The following is a 24,419-nucleotide window of genomic DNA, read 5'->3' on the forward strand; positions in this document are numbered from 1 at the left end:
AAGGTTTGTCTGACATTTGTTACCTCTTTTAACTTTTAAACATAAAACCCTGTTAAAGTTATATATGAGCACACTTATTTTTAGCAAAGCCATGTTTGTTGCCTGTCATAAATGTAAAGGAGCAGAAAATGCAGATATAACTATGTAAATAGCGCCCTTCATAGGACCAAAGCTATGTTAATTTCCAACTGTAAAACTGAAACAGTAGTTAAATTAAATGAATGATTTGCAACAAATCTTTAGAATAAATGATTTTATTAAACTGATTCTGAGGATTCAGTTAACTCGAATGAATTACCATTTCCATCACTAATAAAAAGGAAGAAAAAACAAATACAAACCAACACTCAAGCAGCTAAATGCTTCCTTATCTCATTTACCAGTCAGTTTTTCTGGAGCGTCTACAGCAAAAAGCAATCCTGATCAACAATTTCACAGGTTATGAATCTGAGGCCTTTTCACAAATGCTGCAATGCCTACAACAATAGTTAGTTGTATGTATTTGACTTCAGATATTTTTAAACCACTTTGTTATTTACCTATATCTCCTTTCTGAATCTATTCTTTAATAGAATCACTTGTCTGTATGCTGTCTGTATTTGCCTTTTTATTATGTCATATTGGTTTTTATTTTTCTGTTTGTAACTTTTAGTCCACTTTTTTTTGTATGAAACAGACTCTAAAAAAGATCTGATCTGGTTTAAGCTGACCAATACGTTTGCAAACAAGCAAAAAAATTATTCACTTTCTGAGCTGAGTTATAAGCCAGCTAAAACAGAGTCTAAAGAGTGATCTGTTTATCTTTTCAGGGCTGTTGATTTGTAATGAAAAAAATGTTTTACTTTTAATTAGTGTTGCTCCGATACCGATACCAGTATCGGACAGGGCCCCGATACTGCCCTAAAATGCTGGTATCGGTATCGGCAAGTACCAACAAATAGGGCACCGATACCATTTTGAGAGCAATAAGTTTATTCAACTATTGTCACCCACTCCTGGTAGGCAATAAAAAGTTCTAATGGATTCACTTTGTATTAGATTTTTTTCCTGCTTCACAAAGGTACAGTGGGCGCTGGTTGGAAATGGACACTTCACTCACGCTCCGCGTGTTTCATGTATTGTGTGAAAAACATGTGACTACTATAGCCACTAGGTGGCAGTCTGACTCCATTTCGGCGTCCCATGAGTCAGAATTACATAGGTCGAATAGCAGACTGGAAGGGGTGTCACGGGTTGCGAGTTTATAGCGCAGAGGTTAAGCTGAGTGGTCGTTGGTTCAATAGACTGTGGGTTTAATCCCAGCTGTGGCCGAGTTGCCTTAAATGTTTTTGTTTTTTTTTTATTATAATTATTATCGCTTTTTTTTATAAAGTAATGAATGTTAGAATGTAAAGTAATGAAACCAGGTTTTCTATTTTTGAAACAACAATTGGAGTTATTCGTTGGACATTCACGCATGAGCCTGTATAAAAAGAGGAGCTGACCAGCTCCTTTAGTCAGAGACACCGTGTCTGTACGTTTGTGGGCCTGCAGTCAACTGAAAAGCAGGTTTATTGGGGATCTTGGTGTGATATTGTTCTATTTTATTTTGTTTTTGATTAAAATAAAGTTAATGAATTAATTTAACATTGGGACTGCATAATCTTATTTCATGAAAATATTTATAGATAGATTGATAGTAGTTATAGATACACCTCCGATCTTATCTGAGAACTGTTATTTCTATTTATCTGCATCGCTATTATTTAATGAAAAATAAAATTAATTAAGTTGGAGCCGGGGATACGGACTGTAGCGCAACCAGAGAAAGGCGACAGAGACAGTGCTGCGGCTGGTGATGTTGAAATTAAAATCATATCCAAAGTTGATTCCTCATTAAGATAAGCCAAAGTTATTCAAAAGGGTATGTAAGAAAATATATTTTCTTTAGTTTTGTAAAATATAAGTGCCGTTGAAAGCTTTGTTTTTGTGTGTTACTTTCTTGCCGTGCAATACGTGACACCCCTCCCAGTCTGGTCAAGTAGCAGACTGGGAGGGATGTCACGTGTTGCGAACTTATAGCGCAGTGGTTAAGCTGAGTGGTCTCCAGATCAACAACTCGTGGGTTCAATCCCAACTGTGGCCGAGTTGCCTTGAATGTGTTTTTTTTTTTTTATAAAGCATCTTAATGCACCTTTTCCCTCCCTGTTTGCACCTCCAGTAACTTCTATGCCAATATGTGACGAGTGAATTTCTCCGCTGTGAGATCAATAAAGCTCATCTAATCACATCTACTCCAATCTAAATAAATAAATAAATATACACATGTTCAATAAATAAATAAGCATTCAATTAATTACCCCCAATAAATGGTGAAATGATATGTTCTCATAATAAATCATTTATTAAAAAAATGCTGTTATGTTCCTTTTTTTTTTAAATTCCTTTTAAAATGCTTAACTATTTTTATTCTTTTATTTTCTTTCAAAAAATCACTAGATAACCACAAAAAAAAAAAAAATCTGTAAATGAATTGTCTTGACAAATAAAAACATTTTGAAGATATAAAAACTGTAAAATAATAGGAAATAAAATATGACTAGAAAGGATTCACAAAAAACTGAATTTTAAGTATTAAAAAATTTAATATATAAATGTTAAAGTATTGCAATTGTTTCCAAATTAATTTTTCTTTGCACCAACCAAAGGGGAAAAAATAGAAAAAAAGCATCTGAATTTTTTTTTTTTTTTTTTTTGTGGTTATCTGCTGCGGACATACTGTAAGTGGACTGGTCATGTTATTGTCCGACTGATGTGTGGGTTATACAGGCCAAACATCTTCCCTTGCCAACCCAAATAATGAAATCCGTTTTTTTTTTGTTTTTTTTATCTTGACGAAAACCAGAAATATGGTCTGCCTGCATTCATCAACAACTTATGTTTGTGAGACCCCCTACCCCTCAGGACCCCCGCCTAATCAATGCAAAAAATAACGACAAATGGCTTTAGCAGGTTATTCAGAGTTGACGCGGTACTTTGCAGACAACTTACTCTCTTGTTCTCTGACAATAGAATTCAACCACCACCATTTACAGAGACCCCCTCCCCCTCACAGCTCAACTTTGTGGTTTCAACACTGCAGCGAAAGTTTCCTGATATGGGGAAGAGTGACTTGAAGGACTGCATTGATAAGATCAACGAATTTCTCCGTACAACACGCAAATCATCCCAACGACTCTCAATGTAAACCTGTTCAGTATTCATCACAATAAACACATTTTCCCACATGCTCTTTTCCCACTTTGTGGTGTTTTAAAATCTAATCTGAAATATAGAAATAGAAATTATAGAAACAAAATGTTTCACAGCAGTTTTTTCAGGAACAGAATCAGGTTTATTGACATTGTCAGAGAAGGAGTTCACAAACTAGGGATTTTTTTATGGTACAATCGTGCAAGATGACACATATAAGGGTAAATAGAATTATAAAAATATCTAAACACTGTGGCAATATATAAGCAATATCTATACCGTATATCCAGGTCTGGGACGGATTTTAGCAGGGGCTTACCGGGGCTGCAGCCCGGGGCCCCGGCATTCCCGTAGGATTTATATTTTTGTGAATGGATAGTGTTAGAATTTACCGTATTTTCACGACTATAAGCGCACATAAACGTCTTTTTATCCCTTGAAATGTGCGGTGCTCCCTTTGGTAAGGAGCCCAGGTGGGTTTTTTTTCCACTCATCAACATCGCTGTTGATGCAGAAGCAGCGAGTTTAAAAATAAAATTAATAAAATTGAACAATATCACACCAAGATCCCCAATAAACCTGCTTTTCAGTTGACTGCTGATCCACAGGACAAAAAACTGGTCATAATCAGGGAAGCAGACAGACTAAAGAAAGCTAGGAAACGTCTCACCAAAACACACAAATCTTGGTGTGATATTGTTCAATTTTATTAATTTTATTTTTAAACTCGCTGCTTCTGCATCAACAGCGATGTTGATGAGTGGAAAAAACCCCCACCTGGTCTCCTTACCAAAGGGAGCACCGCACATTTCAAGGGATAAAAAGACGTTTATCTTTGCTTATAGTCGTGGTTTTTATTGGTTTTTATTTTTCTGTTTGTAACTTTTAGTCCACTTTTTTTTGTATGAAACAGACTCTAAAAAAGATCTGATCTGGTTTAAGCTGACCAATACGTTTGCAAACAAGCAAAAAAATTATTCACTTTCTGAGCTGAGTTATAAGCCAGCTAAAACAGAGTCTAAAGAGTGATCTGTTTATCTTTTCAGGGCTGTTGATTTGTAATGAAAAAAATGTTTTACTTTTAATTAGTGTTGCTCCGATACCGATACCAGTATCGGACAGGGCCCCGATACTGCCCTAAAATGCTGGTATCGGTATCGGCAAGTACCAACAAATAGGGCACCGATACCATTTTGAGAGCAATAAGTTTATTCAACTATTGTCACCCACTCCTGGTAGGCAATAAAAAGTTCTAATGGATTCACTTTGTATTAGATTTTTTTCCTGCTTCACAAAGGTACAGTGGGCGCTGGTTGGAAATGGACACTTCACTCACGCTCCGCGTGTTTCATGTATTGTGTGAAAAACATGTGACTACTATAGCCACTAGGTGGCAGTCTGACTCCATTTCGGCGTCCCATGAGTCAGAATTACATAGGTCGAATAGCAGACTGGAAGGGGTGTCACGGGTTGCGAGTTTATAGCGCAGAGGTTAAGCTGAGTGGTCGTTGGTTCAATAGACTGTGGGTTTAATCCCAGCTGTGGCCGAGTTGCCTTAAATGTTTTTTTTTTTTTTTTATTATCTAGGAAACGTCTCACCAAAACACACAAATCTTGGTGTGATATTGTTCAATTTTATTAATTTTATTTTTAAACTCGCTGCTTCTGCATCAACAGCGATGTTGATGAGTGGAAAAAACCCCCACCTGGTCTCCTTACCAAAGGGAGCACCGCACATTTCAAGGGATAAAAAGACGTTTATCTTTGCTTATAGTCGTGAAAATACGGTAAATTCTAACACTATCCATTCACAAAAATATAAATCCTACGGGAATGCCGGGGCCCCGGGCTGCAGCCCCGGTAAGCCCCTGCTAAAATCCGTCCCAGACCTGGATATACGGTATAGATATTGCTTATATATTGCCACAGTGTTTAGATATTTTTATAATTCTATTTACCCTTATATGTGTCACCTTGCACGATTGTACCATAAAAAAATCCCTAGTTTGTGAACTCCTTCTCTGACAATGTCAATAAACCTGATTCTGTTCCTGAAAAAACTGCTGTGAAACATTTTGTTTCTATAATTTCTATTTCTATATTTCAGATTAGATTTTAAAACAACACAAAGTGGGAAAAGAGCATGTGGGAAAATGTGTTTATTGTGATGAATACTGAACAGGTTTACATTGAGAGTCGTTGGGATGATTTGCGTGTTGTACGGAGAAATTCGTTGATCTTATCAATGCAGTCCTTCAAGTCACTCTTCCCCATATCAGGAAACTTTCGCTGCAGTGTTGAAACCACAAAGTTGAGCTGTGAGGGGGAGGGGGTCTCTGTAAATGGTGGTGGTTGAATTCTATTGTCAGAGAACAAGAGAGTAAGTTGTCTGCAAAGTACCGCGTCAACTCTGAATAACCTGCTAAAGCCATTTGTCGTTATTTTTTGCATTGATTAGGCGGGGGTCCTGAGGGGTAGGGGGTCTCACAAACATAAGTTGTTGATGAATGCAGGCAGACCATATTTCTGGTTTTCGTCAAGATAAAAAAAAAAAAAAAAAAACGGATTTCATTATTTGGGTTGGCAAGGGAAGATGTTTGGCCTGTATAACCCACACATCAGTCGGACAATAACATGACCAGTCCACTTACAGTATGTCCGCAGCAGATAACCACAAAAAAAAAAAAAAAAATTCAGATGCTTTTTTTCTATTTTTTCCCCTTTGGTTGGTGCAAAGAAAAATTAATTTGGAAACAATTGCAATACTTTAACATTTATATATTTAATTTTTTAATACTTAAAATTCAGTTTTTGTGAATCCTTTCTAGTCATATTTTATTTCCTATTATTTTACAGTTTTTATATCTTCAAAATGTTTTTATTTGTCAAGACAATTCATTTACAGATTTTTTTTTTTTTTGTGGTTATCTAGTGATTTTTTGAAAGAAAATAAAAGAATAAAAATAGTTAAGCATTTTAAAAGGAATTTAAAAAAAAGGAACATAACAGCATTTTTTAAATAAATGATTTATTATGAGAACATATAATTTCACCTTGTATTGGGGGTAATTAATTGAATGCTTATTTATTTATTGAACATGTGTATATTTATTTATTTATTTAGATTGGAGTAGATGTGATTAGATGAGCTTTATTGATCTCACAGCGGAGAAATTCACTCGTCACATATTGGCATAGAAGTTACTGGAGGTGCAAACAGGGAGGAAAAAGGTGCATTAAGATGCTTTATAAAAAATAAAAAAAACATTTAAGGCAACTCGGCCACAGTTGGGATTGAACCCACGAGCTGATGATCTGGAGACCACTCAGCTTAACCACTGCGCTATAAGTTCGCAACACGTGACATCCCTCCCAGTCTGCTACTTGACCAGACTGGGAGGGGTGTCACGTATTGCACGGCAAGAAAGTAACACACAAAAACAAAGCTTTCAACGGCACTTATATTTTACAAAACTAAAGAAAATATATTTTCTTACATACCCTTTTGAATAACTTTGGCTTATCTTAATGAGGAATCAACTTTGGATATGATTTTAATTTCAACATCACCAGCCGCAGCACTGTCTCTGTCGCCTTTCTCTGGTTGCGCTACAGTCCGTATCCCCGGCTCCAACTTAATTAATTTTATTTTTCATTAAATAATAGCGATGCAGATAAATAGAAATAACAGTTCTCAGATAAGATCGGAGGTGTATCTATAACTACGCAACCATTTTCATAAAATAAGATTATGCAGTCACTTGACTGCATAATCTTATGTTAAATTAATTCATTAACTTTATTTTAATCAAAAACAAAATAAAATAGCACAGTATCACACCAAGATCCCCAATAAACCTGCTTTTCAGTTGACTGCAGGCCCACAAACGTCACCCTCAGCACGGCAGAGGTCCCAAGCGCCACCTGGTGGTTGTCCGGGTACATTGCAGTTCTTTTTGAAATAAAAAAACTGGCCTCAGGAAATACAACGTGATTCACGTGGGAATCACACAGGAATCACGCAGGAAACCGTCCATTTCCAACCAGACCCCACTGTAGGCAGCAGCTTGACAAAGCCATGATGGCAATTATTTTACATTATTATGGTATCAGTATCGGCCGATACTGCACAGCCAGGTATCGGGTATCGGTATCGGGGCCAAAAAATGGCATCGGCGCAACACTACTTTTAATCTAATAAAATCAGTATTTATATACAGAAAAGGATAAAATACCAGCACAGAAATATGTAACACTCCAGCTCATCCACAGAGACTTCGAATCTTTGATACAAAAATATTTTTAACCTGAACAGCTTTAAAAGAAATGCTGTTTAGCTGAAGACAGCATAATGAGTGGGATAGGATAAGAAAGTAAAGATTAACTTTAAAGAATTTTGAGAAAAATATTATAAATAAGTATGCTGTTTTAACAAAATTTAAACTAAAAGGCACTGTTGGGTTTGGGTTATTACTGTGGAATGAAACCATAATCAACACGACAATATCACATAGAACAGTAATATAAATGTTAAGGATGAAAAAGGCAATAACGTAACAGACAGATATGAAAAACAAAACACTTCTTTTTTTTCTCACCTACTTGCCTCATCCTGGTCCCACCTGGGATTACAGAGAGGCTGATAAATCAAGAGAACACATTTTCAACTAATTCAACATTTTTCCTTCTCTGTTTAACCTCAGTCAAATACCAGCAATAACACATCAGCTTAATAAAGTTATGGACATTGAATTATTTCTAGAAAATATCAGCACTTAGTTTGTTTTAAAGATTACACATCAGTGTTGTACTGTATAAGCAGAGATGCAGTAAAGTCCTCCACCTCATTCAACAAGCAGCTCTTCAACTCAAGCCCTCTCTTTGCTCTTCACTCGATGGATGCAGGGTGAGAATAAACAGCATGCAATAATTTACATTATTTACTCAACCGCAAAGAACATTTGCAATTTTTTTTTTGTTTTGCTTTCCTTTGCAGTCATTTTTATTTCAACCTCCCTCCTCCACACATTTCAGGTTGGATTAATGTCTCTTCACAGTTTCTGAAAAAGTCCTGGATAAGGCAGAACTTTCTGCTTTGTTTGTCTTCTGAAACAAATGTATGTTGCTTTGTTTTCTAGAACATATTTTAACACACAAATTCAAACTTACAATATTTGTAAGTGAATGTTTTCCCCAATAGAAAATAGTGCATACGATATTCTTTAACAAGAAAGGGTTTTCATATAAAAAAAACCAAAACAATAATAGCTCAGCCTATTGTGAAATAAGTGGCTTAAACCAAATAAATAAATAATACTAATATATATCATATAAAAAAAAAGAATGAATTTCCCTTTAAAATAGATTTTTCCATAGTTAGTTCATGTGTTTATAATTTTTAAAATAATTATTCAGATGTGGAAAGATGTTTAGCGAATATGTGATTATTCAACTACTTATTGAATTAACTAATCAAAAGACATCTGTATTATTACACTTTTGATTGCTATGTACTAATTATTCAATGTAAATACATATTATAAACTTTGAAGTAGTATTATTTTCTAAAACGTTACTATCCACTGCTCTTTAAAAGCAATATAACACTAAAAACAGTGTCAGATTAAAGTCCACGAGACAAATGTTAAACTTAGTTAACTGATACCAGAATTCAACGAAAGAGGTCAAAGATGCCGGAGTTAATCAGAAATCATAGTTTGCTTCTCAGCACCTCCATTTCTTGCATTTCTGTGACTGTAGAAGCAAACCAGCTATTAGAAAGGAATTCAAGGATTCACATCCCAATCAATAAGAGAAGAGCTTCATTCTCCTTTCTGCAGTTGCCAGGGGTGAAACAACCAAGTGGAATCAGGAGCTGAAGAAAAGCTTTCAACCTGTATAACAGGAACAGATATCTGCACAGATAGATCACTAGTTGTATTACTTTTTGCCACCCAACTTCTCCTTTGACCTGTAGCATCAGACTGACAGCTCGCTGTTTGTGGAATCATTGTTTGGTTAAATTAATCACAGTACTTAATATTACAGTGCCGCTAAAAAAAAAACCTACATTGCTTCTGGCCTGGTGTCTCCTAAAAATAGTGGGGATTAAAAAAAGGAAAATTGTAGGGAGCAATTCTTGGGGAACATAAGAACAATTTTGCTTCTTTGTGACCTTCGTTGCAAGATGGAGTCTTCTTTTTAAATAATGTGAATGATGATAATAAAAGTAGTCATAGCAATGTTCTTTATTAGTCCATATTTTACTCGTTTACATGTCTTCTATTTTCAGCCAGCATCCACAATGAAATGAGTTGGAAAATGCCAGTGGTTGAACTTTTTGATTATATCGAACACATTCTATGGACAAGAATATATCATGCATCAGTTTATTGCATTTATTCAGAGTAGAGTTTTTATTAACTTTTACGTTTTTTTGATGACAATTTCATGTTGTGTTTTGTTATTAAAAAGCATGCACAGTATGGTCCTTTTCTAAATTTCATTTTCTGAATTAATTTTGACATATTCATTTTTTTGTCTTGAGCACCTGCTCCCAGGAATGTCTCCATGCCAACTTCTCTTCTAACCTGATTAGTATTCATAGAAATAAAAAAAAAAATAATAATTTCCATGTACTTTACTGTGACGAGTCATAGGACACAAAGACAAAAAGCAGCAGAACAAATAAGCTGCTTGATCTGTCCTGGCACCCTCAAAGAAGCTGCATCACAGGGAGGTTTTTCCTCAGTTAGACAGCATTCTTTCTCTGCCTTATTAATTGGCTCTGCATATAAAAGTAAACAACACTGGGGCTTTACAAAAAGAATAAAATGCAGGTTGGGGAGGTCGTTCGCCATGCTTCATGTCACCTCCTGGCAGAATTAAAAACTGCCTCAGCAAGCCCACACAGCTGCCTTCTTCGTTTCATCATTACAATAAATTACTCTGCTCTGTGGGCTTCCTAAAAGAGAAATGTTTCCCCAAAAAAACAACAACAACAAAAAAACACCCCACCCCCATGGTTCTGTTTGGGAGTTTTGTCACTACTTGTTCCCAGAATCACAGCTTCTTCTTAAACACGGAGAAATGTTGTGTGATATTCTTCTACGCAAAAACCACCCACAGGCAAAAACTTGTCTCACAGATTATTGCTGTGTGAAGGAGTCAACTAATAACAAATTTTTCTGCATCAGGCAGCATCCCGACATGAGTGAAAGCTTGCATGTCGATGACGAAGACGAAAAATTTGAGAAATTTTCTGCTTTACTGACACCCGACTCTTTGAAAAGCACTTCAGTGAGAGATTTCTGTTTGCAGCCAGTTAAATGGCACTTGTGCATCCTGAGACCTTATCACTTACATATTTAAGGTTGTGGTTGAATGGTAAATTGTTTGAAAAGGCGAATATAAGATTGACATAAGGCTAATTCTCATCCCAGTAAGGAAATAGTTGCCAACTTTGCTGAATGAACAGGATATGTACTCTGCAAAAAGATGTTACACTGCTGATCTAAATACAAGTATTCCTGGTTTGTTGCTGTGCCAAAAAAATGGTTAATTGAGCTTCAAATACTATACAAAGAATCAAGATCAATAGACTAAACTCAGTAAACTGTTAATCAAATAATTAGCACCACAGCCTTTTCTGTCAAAAAAATGCTTGCTAGCTTTGAATGTAATGAATTTGGGACCCACAAAAGACCTCTCACAAAATGTCTTTGCTGCAAAAAGTCTTTTTAAATTCATAAAAAATATTTCCTTTATATTCTTTGTTGTCATTTAGATACAATCAAATTACTTGTTTACCTTCTGAGCACTTAATGCTTCCCCATTTCATATGAGATAAAAATCGTTCTATATGCTGATGATCAGGTTTTCTTTGTTTACTACAAGATAATCTTATCAAAGGAAAGCCTAGTTAATGTGAGTTGGTATGAGTAAATTAGTTGCAGTAGTGTCACAAAATAGGTTTTAAACAATTATCTCTGCTCAATCAATAATGATTAAACATATAGCGTGACAAAACAACTAAACAGATGGATTCTCTTTTTCTGTTTCTCAGTGCTTTGGTTGTTACCATCTGACAATGAAGCATAGAGGTTAAACATTTAAGACGATACATATTTAGTTAAATGAGATGCCCTTGGCCTAGAGTTTAACCCCAATTAATACACTATATTGCCAAAAGTATTTGCTCACCTGCCTTGACTCACATATGAGCTTAAGTGACATCCCGTTCCTAATCCATAGGGTTCAATATGACGTCGGTCCACCCTTTGCAGCTAGAACAGCTTCAACTCTTCTGGGAAGGCTGTCCACAAGGTTTAGGAGTGTGTTTATGGGAATTTTTGACCATTCTTCCAGAAGCGCATTTGTGAGGTCGCACACTGATGTTGGACGAGAAGGCCTGGCTCTCAGTCTCCGCTCTAATTCATCCCAAAGGTGTTCTATCGGGTTGAGGTCAGGACTCTGTGCAGGCCAGTCAAGTTCATCCACACCAGACTCTGTCATCCATGTCTTTATGGACCTTGCTTTGTGCACTGGTGCACAGTCATGTTGGAAGAGGAAGGGGCCAGCTCCAAACTGTTCCCACAAAGTTGGGAGCATGGAATTGTCCAAAATGTCTTGGTATGCTGAAGCATTCAGAGTTCCTTTCACTGGAACTAAGGGGCCAAGCCCAGCTCCTGAAAAACAACCTCACACCATAATCCCCCCTCCACCAAACTTTACACTTGGCACAATGCAGTCAGACAAGTACCGTTCTCCTGGCAACCGCCAAACCCAGACCCGTCCATCAGATTGCCAGATGGAGAAGCGCGATTCGTCACTCCAGAGAACGCGTCTCCACTGCTCTAGAGTCCAGTGGCGGCGTGCTTTACACCACCGCATCCGACGCTTTGCATTGCACTTGGTGATGTATGGCTTGGATGCAGCTGCTCGACCATGGAAACCCATTCCATGAAGCTCTCTGCGCACTGTTCTTGAGCTAATCTGAAGGCCACATGAAGTTTGGAGGTCTGTAGTGATTGACTCTGCAGAAAGTTGGCGACCTCTTCGCACTATGCGCGTCAGCATCCGCTGACCCCGCTCCGTCAGTTTACGTGGCCTACCACTTCGTGGCTGAGTTGCTGTCGTTCCCAAACACTTCCATTTTCTTATAATACAGCTGACAGTTGACTGTGGAATATTTAGGAGCGAGGAAATTTCACGACTGGATTTGTTGCACAGGTGGCATCCTATCACAGTTCCACGCTGGAATTCACTGAGCTCCTGAGAGCGACCCATTCTTTCACAAATGTTTGTAAAAACAGTCTGCATGCCTAGGTGCTTGAATTTATACACCTGTGGCCATGGAAGTGATTGGAACACCTGATTCCAATAATTTGGATGGGTGAGCAAATACTTTTGGCAATATAGTGTATGTATGACACATCTCCATTAAATCAACTTTATGACAGTCTATCGGTTTTATAATTAACATCATTCAAGCATTAAATGTGTTAATGAGTTTAATATTTACTCTTATTCAAAGTATGATGCATTCTTCTAAACATCTGTGAAAAACTAACTTCACTTATTTAACAAGCCTCTGGCCTTCGTGTGCAGTCACCTTGCTCCTCTTTCTACAAAGCAAAACTAGAAATACTTACTTAAATAAAAGGAACAAATCTAAGAAAATTGTAGTTACTTTCAGACGGGATTAATTACATGCATTATTAATTTTCTGCACCTTCACTTGACTTATATCACAGTCAGGCAAAAATAGTGAAATAGAATTCAAAAAAAGATTTTACAAATTTTGCCTTAGAAAGCCCAAGTCCCTCCAATGAGATGTCCATGGAGGGATATAAAAGATCTACATTTACTGTGGTGAAAGCCTAACACAAAGTGATAAATATTTGATTTTAGTAAAGGTATGCGAGTCTGACCTTCTATCATTTTTTCTTTTAACTTCTGGTCGTTTAGATAAACCTATCTGTATAAAACATCCTCATAGTGGCCTTTCCTGTATCAGCGCCACCCTAAGGGGCTTTCCCTACAACCTTCTACCCTTTAACAGAGAAGCATTGCATCAGAAAAGTCCAGCATTACAGTAGGTTGATGAATACTAAATATAAGTTTTAGGAAAAACCACCAGCCAGGCTTTTTTAAAAGCACAGTGTCCAAATAGGGTGGATGTTGATACAGTAGGAAAGCACAAGGTACAGTTAGAGGTGGATATTCTCTCAAGGTCTGGTTTTCACAGAATGATATACCCGTGTTTTGGTAAGTCTTGTTAGGTCGTTCTATTAATGTGGAGAACATAAGACCCTGGTTTGACCTCATCCTGGTCTAACCACTACTAGCAGACAATCCCTTGATGACTGAATCTGGACAAAAGCATAGGCAACAGCATTCAAGTAGACAAATATTAATGGTGAAAACATGCATTGTTTTTTTTTTCTATTTAGAAACCTTGGAGGTCAGAGCAAGCTGCTCAAGGCAATGATAAGTTATCTAGCATTATTAAGTTATAAAAGTTATAACTTAGAAAAGCAGTAAATCTGTTTTTTGGTTTAGTTTTGTTTTGGTTTTTTTTTGCAACTGTTGACACATCAGCAGTTCAGAGTTGTATGGACTGACAGATGCTGAACTGTTCATTTTTAATTACCAGGGCTGCTATGATTCTTTATTAGTAAAAACATAATTTACCGTATGTTTTACTAGCATGTTATCATTGTTTGCACTAATAAAAAGTCCAAAGCAAATGTTTGTCTTTTCAGGTGAGCTTATAGACCAGAGAGGGAAGAAGCCCCATCAGAATATCTATGCATGAAAGATGTGTCAATAATCTTGGAAAACTTTGGGCAAGAAAGCAGAAGAAAATAGTTTTGAAAACCATATTTTAATCCTAAGTAAAAATGATGTCTTCTCTGAGCGATCAGCTTTCCACAATAGAGCTGAGGTATTTTCCTCTGAGTGTTTCTGACAGGTGTCAGATCATATCGGAGCAGCATGCAGAGCCGTCATGAGGCACGGTTGAACTGAATCGCCGTCACTGCAGATTATCTCGCACAAATGGACAGCTCTCCTGCTGTGAATGTCAAGTGCAAGTTATTGAACAGAATCTGAGGCTGATGAGTGTTTGCCGGATCCTGTGCAGTTCTCCACTGCTGCTCGGCTTCTGCTGATCGGCATGTAAAGCACAACGAGCTGCAGCTCAGTCAGATTTAGCTGGCTGTTGGTTTCGATCCTGCTCGGAGCGCCTGCCAGGAGTACACTTGCTTGTGCCAGTAATTCCTGTCTGTTTCCTCCTTGGATTGTGCTGGAAACGTACAGAAGGAAGGATTTAACAGAGCTTTTTGATGCACTTTCTTACCTGCTTTGTATTGCTCAAACACTGTTTATTTCATTTTGCAAGACAAAGGGCTCAGTAGGGACTGAAAGAGATTCTCTTTAAAGAACATCACTGTATAGCCAGACCTTACGATATATTTTGTCTGCCGTCTTTGAGTAAAAGGAGATTCTTCTGCTGTAACAAAACAGGCAAATTGCATTTCTCGTGTCCCCGGGCTCTGGATGTTATTTGTCGCCTGCCAAAGCATCTTCACATCCTGCCTTATCTTCCCTTCTAAATTGACCACACAATAACAGCCGTCTCCCTGCAAAGTCGTCCCATTAAAATCGTCACAGGTAAACACAGCGCCTGTTTTGGGCCTTGAAATCTATCAGACGTTCTCTCTCTGGGTCTCCACATCGAAACGTCAAGCTTTGAAATGTTAGTTATCAGTTTAGCAGATCCCACCCCCTCCATTTATTCCAGCAAGGCTTCTCACTCCAGAACATCTAGCCCTCCACCAGGGATGCGGTGCATGTGTTGGCCTTGTGTTTGTGTGCAAGCCTGTTTGTCTTTTGGCGGAGTGGCAAACGGCTAATGAATAATGCAGGGTGATGGTGATGTGTTGACAGCTCAGACGGCTGAGAGCTGCTGAGCTGCGTATCAGTGATAATGTCCCATTTCCCTTCCGTGCTCTTCTAGCCCTTTATTACGACAAATTGCTTTTTTTTTGTAGCTTCACCTCCACACAACCCCCAGTGATACTTGTTTGTGTGTCTCACTGTTTGAAGGAGTTTGTCGGACCCAAAAGCCAAACAAACAAACTTAGCAGCTGATTGGTTTCTAAATTAATTTAGTTATAATTCTCAGAATATAACTATACAAGATTTATCCATGTCATATAGAAATTTCTTGAAAATTAATTACAATAAACGGTTAAAATATTCTCAAAAAATGTTATTTTTTCATTTCCTTTTTTGCATTTCTGAACTTGATATGAAACATTTCCAAGACGGAGTGAGAATCACCATAAAATGTTTAAAAAAAATAAAAGGACCATCTTCTAACGTTATTGAAAAGCTGCAGTAAACAGTGATGCTTTCGCTGTTGATTTAAAAGATTTAAGAGTTTCTGCACATCGTTTTTTTCCAGAGCTAACGAACATGGAAACAATGTGCTGTCTCTAGTTTCATTCTGGTCTTTGGTGATGATCTGTGATCAGGTCTCTGATGACCTAAGGGTTCTATATGATTCATACTCAACCAGTTAAATATATTTCAGGCCATTACTGTTAATTTTCTTATTGACCATCAACAAAATTTCAAACTGTCTTTTTAGAAGCCTGAAACCGGTGTACAGATTTAATATCTGGTGTAATATGACCCCGGTTTCTGTTGGAGGTTTGCACCACATGCTCATGTGGGAGAAACAAGCATGTCTCAGTGCAATTGCCTGGATTTGCTTGGACAGAAACCTTTTAAACCGTTTGGAATATTGATTGGTATAAATTTTTTGCTTCATTCTTTGAATACTGGGATCAACCGAAATATTTTTAAATAACTTGAAATAGGTTTTTGTCATTCAATCAAATTGACATTTTTTTGGAATTGTATTGTTAGCCTGGGTGCCATTCCGAACTTAGTCCCGCCCACAACGTTTGAGGTCGGGAAGTTCGGTCTGGCATTGCTCAATAGTAGCACGAGTATGCTCGCACAATATCTGGCGAGCCAATCAAATTGTCAGGGCGGGCTTTATACGATGATGGACAGATGATCAACAGTAACGTAATCAACCACGTCACCAAGCGCGCTTGGGTGACAACAACAATGGCTGCCGCTGGAGAGTTTGGGTGAGTAGATTCTGCTATTAGGTCTTTTCTAGAAGATATCGACAGCAAATTAATTTTAAAAGAGGAACAGAGAAACGCGATCAAGGCTCATCTTCTTATTCTAGGCGTGAAACTGCACGCTTTGATTTTTGTTGACAACAACTATGCGTCGCTTAACATACGTGACGTATGTTAAGCTCCGTTGCTCTTATTGGTTGTAGATCTATCCAATTGAGTGCAGAGGCATTTTTTTTCCTGGTTCGTTCGAAAAACGCCCCATAATCACAGCTCTATGGAGCAGTATCAGACTCATATTCTGACTAGAATTGAGTAGGACTACGTCAGGCTATTGTATTGTAGCTATCAATGAACTTATTCTTTTTTTCCTGACTATGGTCAAAACTTTCATCAAGGAATTCATCAAGGAAAACATTTTCTTTTTTTTTTTTTTTTTTTTTTTTTTTTTTTACAGTGTCCTGTCTGGCAAGGTGGCAATAAGAATAATTGTCTTGATGCCAAAAGGAGCCCAACAGATTTTACTTTCACAAGTGTAGCGGTATCGCAATTGCCATACCGCTCCACTTGTTTCATGTATATAAATTGCTTTATTATAATTATGCAGGGAGTTTTACAGTTCATATGGACACTGCAATGTAAGTAGAGCAGAAAAACAGAAGAAGAAGAAGGAAAAAGAAAAAGAAAAAAACAGGACAAAAGATGAAAGAAAGAGGAGATAGGAAGGAGACAATGACAAAACATTTTCAGTCTGCTTCAACACCTGTAATGAGATGGAGAAAAAAAAAAAAAAAAAAGAAAGAAAAAAGAACAGCACAACCAAAAAACATGGTACGAGATATACAATAAAGCAAACACCTTGAAACTATCACTAAAGTAATATTATTAAGTCTGACATGTACTCTGTGTTACCTGAAGATATGAATGTGGGGTTTCTGTTTGGAAGTGAATCTCTAAGTACCTGAAGCCTAGCACCTGTAGTTGTTTGTGAGGGTGAACTTGTGCATGTAAAGTTTTAACCATAGAAAAAAATGCTCAATAGTGGTTGTGGAGAGCCGGAGAGGCACACCCCCCAGAGCACTGAGTCCAGCGCCGGGAGACCCAAAGCCCCAGGCGCCCAAGGGGACCCCAGAAGCGAAGGCACCAAGGCGGGGCCAGCCCCGGAAATCAGACCCCACCAAGGCAGGAGGAGAGACAGCCACGAGGAAGCCCCCCAGCCACCGCCATGCCGGCGCCCCGGGGAGCCGCGGGGACGAGTCCGCGGGCCCCGCCGGCAGCCGGCCACCCCGAAGTAGGGCCGGGCGCCGAACACCAGCCCCCCCACGGCGCCGACCGAAACGCCCCAGCCCCACAGAGCACCGAAACACGCCCCGCCCCCCCGCACCAAGCCCCGGCGACCGGCCGCAACACCCACCGCGACCGCACCACCCAGGAAAACACTGAGACGGCCCCGGCCGGGGCCCATGCGCATCCGCCGCGAACCGGCCACGAGCGCCGCGGGACCCCCCCCAAAACACCCCCCCGGCCAAAAGCGCAGCCCCACCCCACCAAGACCGATGCCAACAGCGCGCAACGAAACACACCGCGCACAGAATCAGCCCGAGAGCAGAAAAGCCGCCCGGCGCAAAACCGCAAGAGGAGCAGACCGCAGCCGGCGCAACCACCCCCCCCAGCAGCCCGAGGGGCAGCACAAAGCCAGAGCGGAGCGAACCGCGCCGCCCCCCCACCGGACGATGCCAAAGCAGCCCAGCCACGTCCGCCACCCCCCCCCGCAGCCCGCACCAGGCCCCGACACGCGGCCAGAGCAGCTCCGCCGCCCCGGCCCCCCACCACGCGCCGGTCATAGCCACCCCAGGCCCACACCCGCCCCGCAGCCCCACCCGCCGCGATCAGTGGGAACAGAGCAGCCCCGCCATGCCTCCAGGAGGGAAAACCCACCCGAATACCCAGCCAGCGCAGCCAGCCCGCCCAGACCGGCCCCCCAACACTACCCCCGCCGGAGCCGCCCGGACCCCCACACACCAGCGGCGCGCCGCCAGCAGGACCCCCACCCAGCAGGCCCGCCTGCCCCCCGAGAAAACAGACATGCCAAACCCCCCAAAGAAAAAAAGAGAAAAAAAAAAAAAAAAAAAACAAAAGGGGCCCCCACAATGCGACAGCGGACACCAGACACCGACCCGCCCGCAACCGCTCCCCCCCACCGAGGAAGAGAGAAAAAAAAAAAAAATAACAAATAAATAGGTAAATAAATAAATTAATTAATAATTACAATTAAAATAAATAGGCAAGAGGAGAAGTGCGAGCGGAAAAACCGGAGCCCAAAACAGGACCCAAGACCCGCACCCCACCATGCCGCGCAGCTCCCCCCCTCCCCAAACCGATACCACAGAACCGGCATAGGAAAGAAACACCGCCCAGGAACCGGCATCGTAGCGAAGGCACCGGCACCGACCCCGAAAATCCCCGAACAACACCCAGCCCCACCCCGAAGCGGATCCAGTCCCAGGCCCCAGGGATCCGAGGCCCCAAGGGCACCCCACCCCCAGACAGGAGCCCCAGCAAAGCCCCGGCCGGCCGGGGCCAGTGGAGAGGCCGCCAGGAATGAGCCAGCAGTCCCCCGGGCATCCACCCCCAGCTCCACCAGTGCACCGGTGAGCCCCGACGCCAGCCAGCGGAGGGAGAGCAGGACGGGGGGAATGGGCTCCGCACTTAGCGGAGACTTGAGATGTATTTGGGAGAGGGTGCGGTTGAGACCCCAACCTGGGAAAGAAAAAAAAAAAAAAAAAAACACACCATCTCAATCATGCCTTCCCTCCCTAGTGCCCCCACTCGTACCACAGGAAAAAAAAAAAAAAAAAAAAAAAAAAAAAAAAAAATTGAATAAAATAATAATAATAATAAATAAAGAAAATAACAACGCAGACACACATTCACCCATAACACTCACATCCAATAATACCAGGACCAAAAACCCGGTGACACCGGTGGTCGGTCCCGGGACTATCGGATGACCCCATAAGTGAACCTAAAATCCGGATGTGAGGGGAGGGGAGCGGCGACACCGCCACACCAACCCATCTCTTTCCTGCTTTAAGCCCGGCCCCCCACCCCGCACACGGACCGGACCACCCCCCGCAAGAGCCCCCCCCGGGACCGGGGCCCACCCATCCCGCGCCGGCCACCCAACCAGAACCGCCCCCCCCCCCCGAAAAGAACAAAAAAAAAAAAAAAAAAAAAAAAAAAAAAAAAAAACCTTCAACCAGGCACTTCATGCCCCTCCATCCAACCTTCTTTGGGGAGAGCAGAGGTGACAGCCCCGCCACCAGCAGGCCACCTAGGCCCCGCAGCCAGCCCCAGCCAAAACCACGGACCAGGTGGCCCGCTCTTCCTCCAGGCCCCAGACTCCAGGCGGCAGCCGGAGAACAGGGGTGTGAGAAGACCCCGATCCTCACTGCGCCCGCTCGAATGTGGTGTTGTTGCGTGTTGCTCTCAGATGCAATTAAAACTGGGAGTACCAAGAGGGGGTGTCCGGCACACTCCACCCCCCCTCCAGGAGATAGACGGTGCCAGCACACCCTCCCCCTTCGACAACCCTCAACCCTCAATGTCTAGATGCGAGAGGGGATGGAGGAGGCCGACCGTGGTGAGGCCCATAAAATAAGCCCCCCCCCGGTGGCCCTGACCCCCACCCCCCGAAAATGCCCTACATAGATGTGTGTTGTGAAAATGATGTAGATGGAAGTGTCTAAAATGCAAAATAAAATTGGGGTGGGGGACGTCATCAGAAGGTGTGGCCCTCCAGTAACGACCCCCTCCCCAAAAACCTACATGTGTGGCCGAGTGATGGAGCAGGCAGAGGGAGGATTTCGGGGATGGGGAGCAAAGGACTGGGGTGCCTGCTGCACTCCCAGGGAGCCAGCTCCCCCGCTGACTCCAATAGGCACCCCCGTTCCCCGAGAGCCCCCCCAGAGAAGGGGGCCCCACCAGTTTCACCACCATAGCCCGGGGGCACGGGACCGGCAGCAGGACCCACCAGCCAGCCGGGCACGGAGCCGACTCCACCACCCCCCCCCCGTCCTGTCCATCCAAAAAAATAATAATAATAAAAAAAAAAATAAATAAATAAGTAGATAAATAAATAAAATTAAAAAAAATAAATAAATAAATAAATTAAATAAAAAAAAATAATAATAAAAAAAAAAATAAATAAAAAAGGAAAACATTTTCACTGTATGTCCAATAAGTATAATCTATTGTTTGAACTGTAGTAAATGAGTCAAGATACAACAAAAGGATAAATGGTGAAAAGTGCTAAAAAAAAGCTTAAAAAGTGAATGGACTTGATCAAAAATATAGAAAATGGCATCCATATATGAAAGAGGTGCTAAAGCCTTATGTTTAATGACTGGGTGACTGAGTTTTCTAAGCATTGTCGAATGCACCTCTCTCATTTGATTTCCAGTGAATTCAGCATTAAACAACCGCTGGAGTTTCTTCTTGTACAATGTGTTTGATCATTTTACAATCAGTTTTTGGTTTTTGACTTGCCACCCTGTCCCCATATCCCCTCCCCACTCCCCATGAGTTACCATGGGCCTCTTGGCTTTTGTTTGGAGATGTTTTATTTCTCAGTTTCCTTAGGATGGATATTGACTACTCCACAAAGTTTTTGCTTGTCTGGACTTAGTCATTAGTTTAGCATGTAAGACACAGATGTAAACTGGGTCAATCACATCATCGGAGTTGTAGAGTGCAGAGCTGAGATGCCAATGCAGTCATTATTGAGTAGCTAGAGACAGAAGCAATTTGAACTCTGCAAAGTATGTTTGTTTCAAAACTTACTCACCATTTTTCTCCCCCAGCTATCCACAGTTCCAAAAATAAATAATAGACTACTCTCCCATTGTTCCTATTTAGCTCCACTGCATTTAATAAGGTTGCATGGTTGCATACTGTTTTAAAGCATCTCTGCTGAATGCTAACTAACCCTTTTGTCTGGCTTGAGATTTTGGATGCAAGTTTAGTTATTTGTCAGGTTTTCATTGAAACAAAGAGGGAAACACATCTGTAGTATTTATTAATGTTAATTTATCTACTGTTTTTCATTTATCTGAGATCAGCTTTGATCTGCACATCTGATTTTGATGAATAATGCTGTGTTCTCATTACAAGTGGTATGGAATCTGTCGACACTTTGAGTTAGATGCAAGAAAAGTAAAACTTTCACACCTAGAATGGTTTCATTTATCCTTGTTGGAGATATAAATTAAATATCTGCTTAAAAAATAATAGAACTTTATTAATCTCACTGGAGAATTTGCCTCTGCATTTAACCCATCCCCTTGGGGAGCAGTGGGCTTCCATTGTGCGGCGCCTGGGGAGCAGTGTGATTAAGGGTCTTGCTCAGAGACCCAGAGTGGAGGCTGCGGGCATCCAACCGGATATTTGCAACCTTCTCTGAGCACAAGAGCACCGCTCTGACCACTAGGCCGGCATTCCCCGAACTGGCTGATATGTGTGAGCACTAATATTCAAGGTATAGTGGAGGATTTTCATGAATTTCTGAACAGACTCACCCTCTCCACTTGAAAAGAAAAAATGCACATGCACAACCCTATACCCACTCCCGAGAGGGAACGCTTGTTAAACTCGTGCAAGAGCATGCATGAGTCCATTTCTCATGGAGGATGTGCGGGTACACAATGATAAGATAGTCGCTTGGATGGATCTCATCTCATTCATATTTATATATAAGAAGTTTCCCTGCAAATAAGACTGCTGGAACATTTAAAAAAATCATGACCTGCTTGTGTGTGAGTCTGTGTGCTGCAATGGAAATTTGGACATGTTTGTCGGGTAAATAAGGATCTTTGGCAACCGTATAACTACCAAAGTTACAATATAGAGGTAGATAACTTTTACTAATAATGATGTGAAATAGATTTCTCCAAATAGCCTCCCAAACTTAAGCTGTCAATTTGAAATTTTGCTTCCGAGGTATCAGTGGGAAGCGCGACCTGTGCTTCCAGTATATGCCATCGCTTGAAAGAATCTCTCAAAAACATTCTGGTCTTGTTTCTGTCTTCTGAAGCCTTACTCTTCTTCTCATACACTTCATAGACACTTTTTCTCTTACGATTCTCAACTATTTTCAAAGAACTGCGGTGAGAAGGGTGAGCGTCAATGACTGGCTGAAACTGTAGCCCAGCACATAAAAGTGCGTATGCACAGAAAAAGGTAGCTAACTGGGGACAAGCCCATAGGACGGCTTTACGTAAACATATCACCAGAATGATTGACAATTAGGAGGACCACTTATTTTGATGATCCACCTGGAAAAAGAACATCCTCCACTGTACCTTTGAGCTAACACTTTGTTGAGTCCCCTCCTGATTGAATATCAGTAAAAGATTTCCAAACCTACTAAACTGGGAAGACATCTCACCTCCTGTTCTTTTTTTTTCCTAAACTGTTTAAGTGCATTTTATACCTATTGAAGGTCAACTAGAATAGTCCAACAAATACATTTTCAGAAAATTTATTACTTTGGCATTTAACAAAAAATAAATAAATAATTGACCTAAAACAAAAAATGTCAGACAACAAAAACGTGTATTTTATACATTTGAGTAAAATATTTAAAGCTTCAGCTTTACCTGTAAAAACCCTTAATATTAAAGCCTGATTTCAGATGAACGTTTTCTTATTGTATGAATAAAAATCAATTCTCTGGATAGTTCAGAAATTCACAGCAGGTTCCGAATAAAATAAATATTTCATATATATTTGAATATTTCTTTTTTATCATTACCTCGGTATATTTTTGTTTGCTTAGCACCACCAGGGAGTTTGCGACCCCCTGCCCAGTCAGACCTGCAGAATAAGACTTTAAATGTAAACATCAGGCTTTCTCCTTAAACCTCTAGCCAAGATGAAACTCAGCACCATGTTCTGATCAATGCTGACATGTTTTAACTTTGAACATCACAAATCAAACACTAATAGTCTGGGGCTCATGAAAAGATTATGCGTGTTATTGATTTTTCCAACTGGTGCTTCAATAATTCAGGAGCTCCCTGTTGTTTCTCTGCCTTTAAGTGTTTTTATGTCTCCATAAGTGTAAATGCTCCAAAATTAAAATGCTCTTTATTGAATTTAAAAATATATGGAGTTGAATTTCTGTGTTAAATGATGATGGTGTTTCTGCTGATCTGCTTATACTTTGACATTTAAATTTACATTTGAGCTGAGGATCACATGAGGCGCTGCCCACAGTGGAAGCATTTGTTACAATAATTAAACTACTTAGTTGTAATGTATGAATAATGGGTGCATAGGTCACTGGAAAAGCATTAATAAAAGTCTGTAATTGCAAATGATTATAATTGGAACTTGGAGAAATATCTGCTAACCGAGATGTGTTATTTTTGTTTTGTTTGCAGGATTCAGTCGGGCTCCTACCTGAGCACAGGCTGGTTTACACTTATCCTCGCCATGGACATGTGCAAAGAGATCCATATCTACGGCATGATAAATGACACCTACTGCAAGTAAGACACCAGGGATTGCTCAACCTGCTGCCTCGATACCACCCTGTTTTTTTCTCTGTGTTTGAAGAGGGGGGTGCTTCAGGAAACTGATACAAAATATCCTCATTCATATGTTAAACTACAAACCGTTTGATTTAAAAACCGACTGGTTGAATTCAGTCACCAAAATGTTATTCCTTATATCCATAGTTATGTTTTTTACCTTTTTTGTATTTTTGTTGCTGATTCTGATTCAATTTTGTCCTTTCGTGTATGTCTGTTTGGGCTTTTAGTTACCTTTTACTTTAAGTACTACCTGTGGACAGGCCTGCTGTCTTTTCCCTGAATCCTGGATGAGTGATTACTGTCAGGCTGCGAGGCCCGCAGAGGGATAAGGAGCATGATGCTCCGAGTTCAGCGGCACTGTCTCTAAACACGTCGCACCCTCGATGAACCCATCAACTAGCGTAGCTCCACCTGAGCCTCATCTATCCTC

The 24,419-nt window shown here is 40.4% G+C and overlaps 1 protein-coding gene across 1 annotated transcript in view; it reads left to right on the forward strand.

The window, feature by feature from the left end:
- Window positions 1–24,419, forward strand: part of st6galnac3 (ST6 (alpha-N-acetyl-neuraminyl-2,3-beta-galactosyl-1,3)-N-acetylgalactosaminide alpha-2,6-sialyltransferase 3) — a 159,359-nt gene that overhangs the window by 125,310 nt on the left and 9,630 nt on the right. Inside the window, exon 4 of the mRNA XM_038291956.1 lies at window positions 23,837–23,944. Within this exon, the coding sequence (XP_038147884.1) occupies window positions 23,837–23,944 (108 nt within the window). The remainder of the gene's footprint in view (window positions 1–23,836; window positions 23,945–24,419) is intronic.

The sequence above is a fragment of the Cyprinodon tularosa genome, unplaced genomic scaffold (genome assembly GCF_016077235.1).
Source record: "Cyprinodon tularosa strain WSP-4 unplaced genomic scaffold, ASM1607723v1 ctg304, whole genome shotgun sequence".
Lineage (NCBI taxonomy): Eukaryota > Metazoa > Chordata > Actinopteri > Cyprinodontiformes > Cyprinodontidae > Cyprinodon > Cyprinodon tularosa.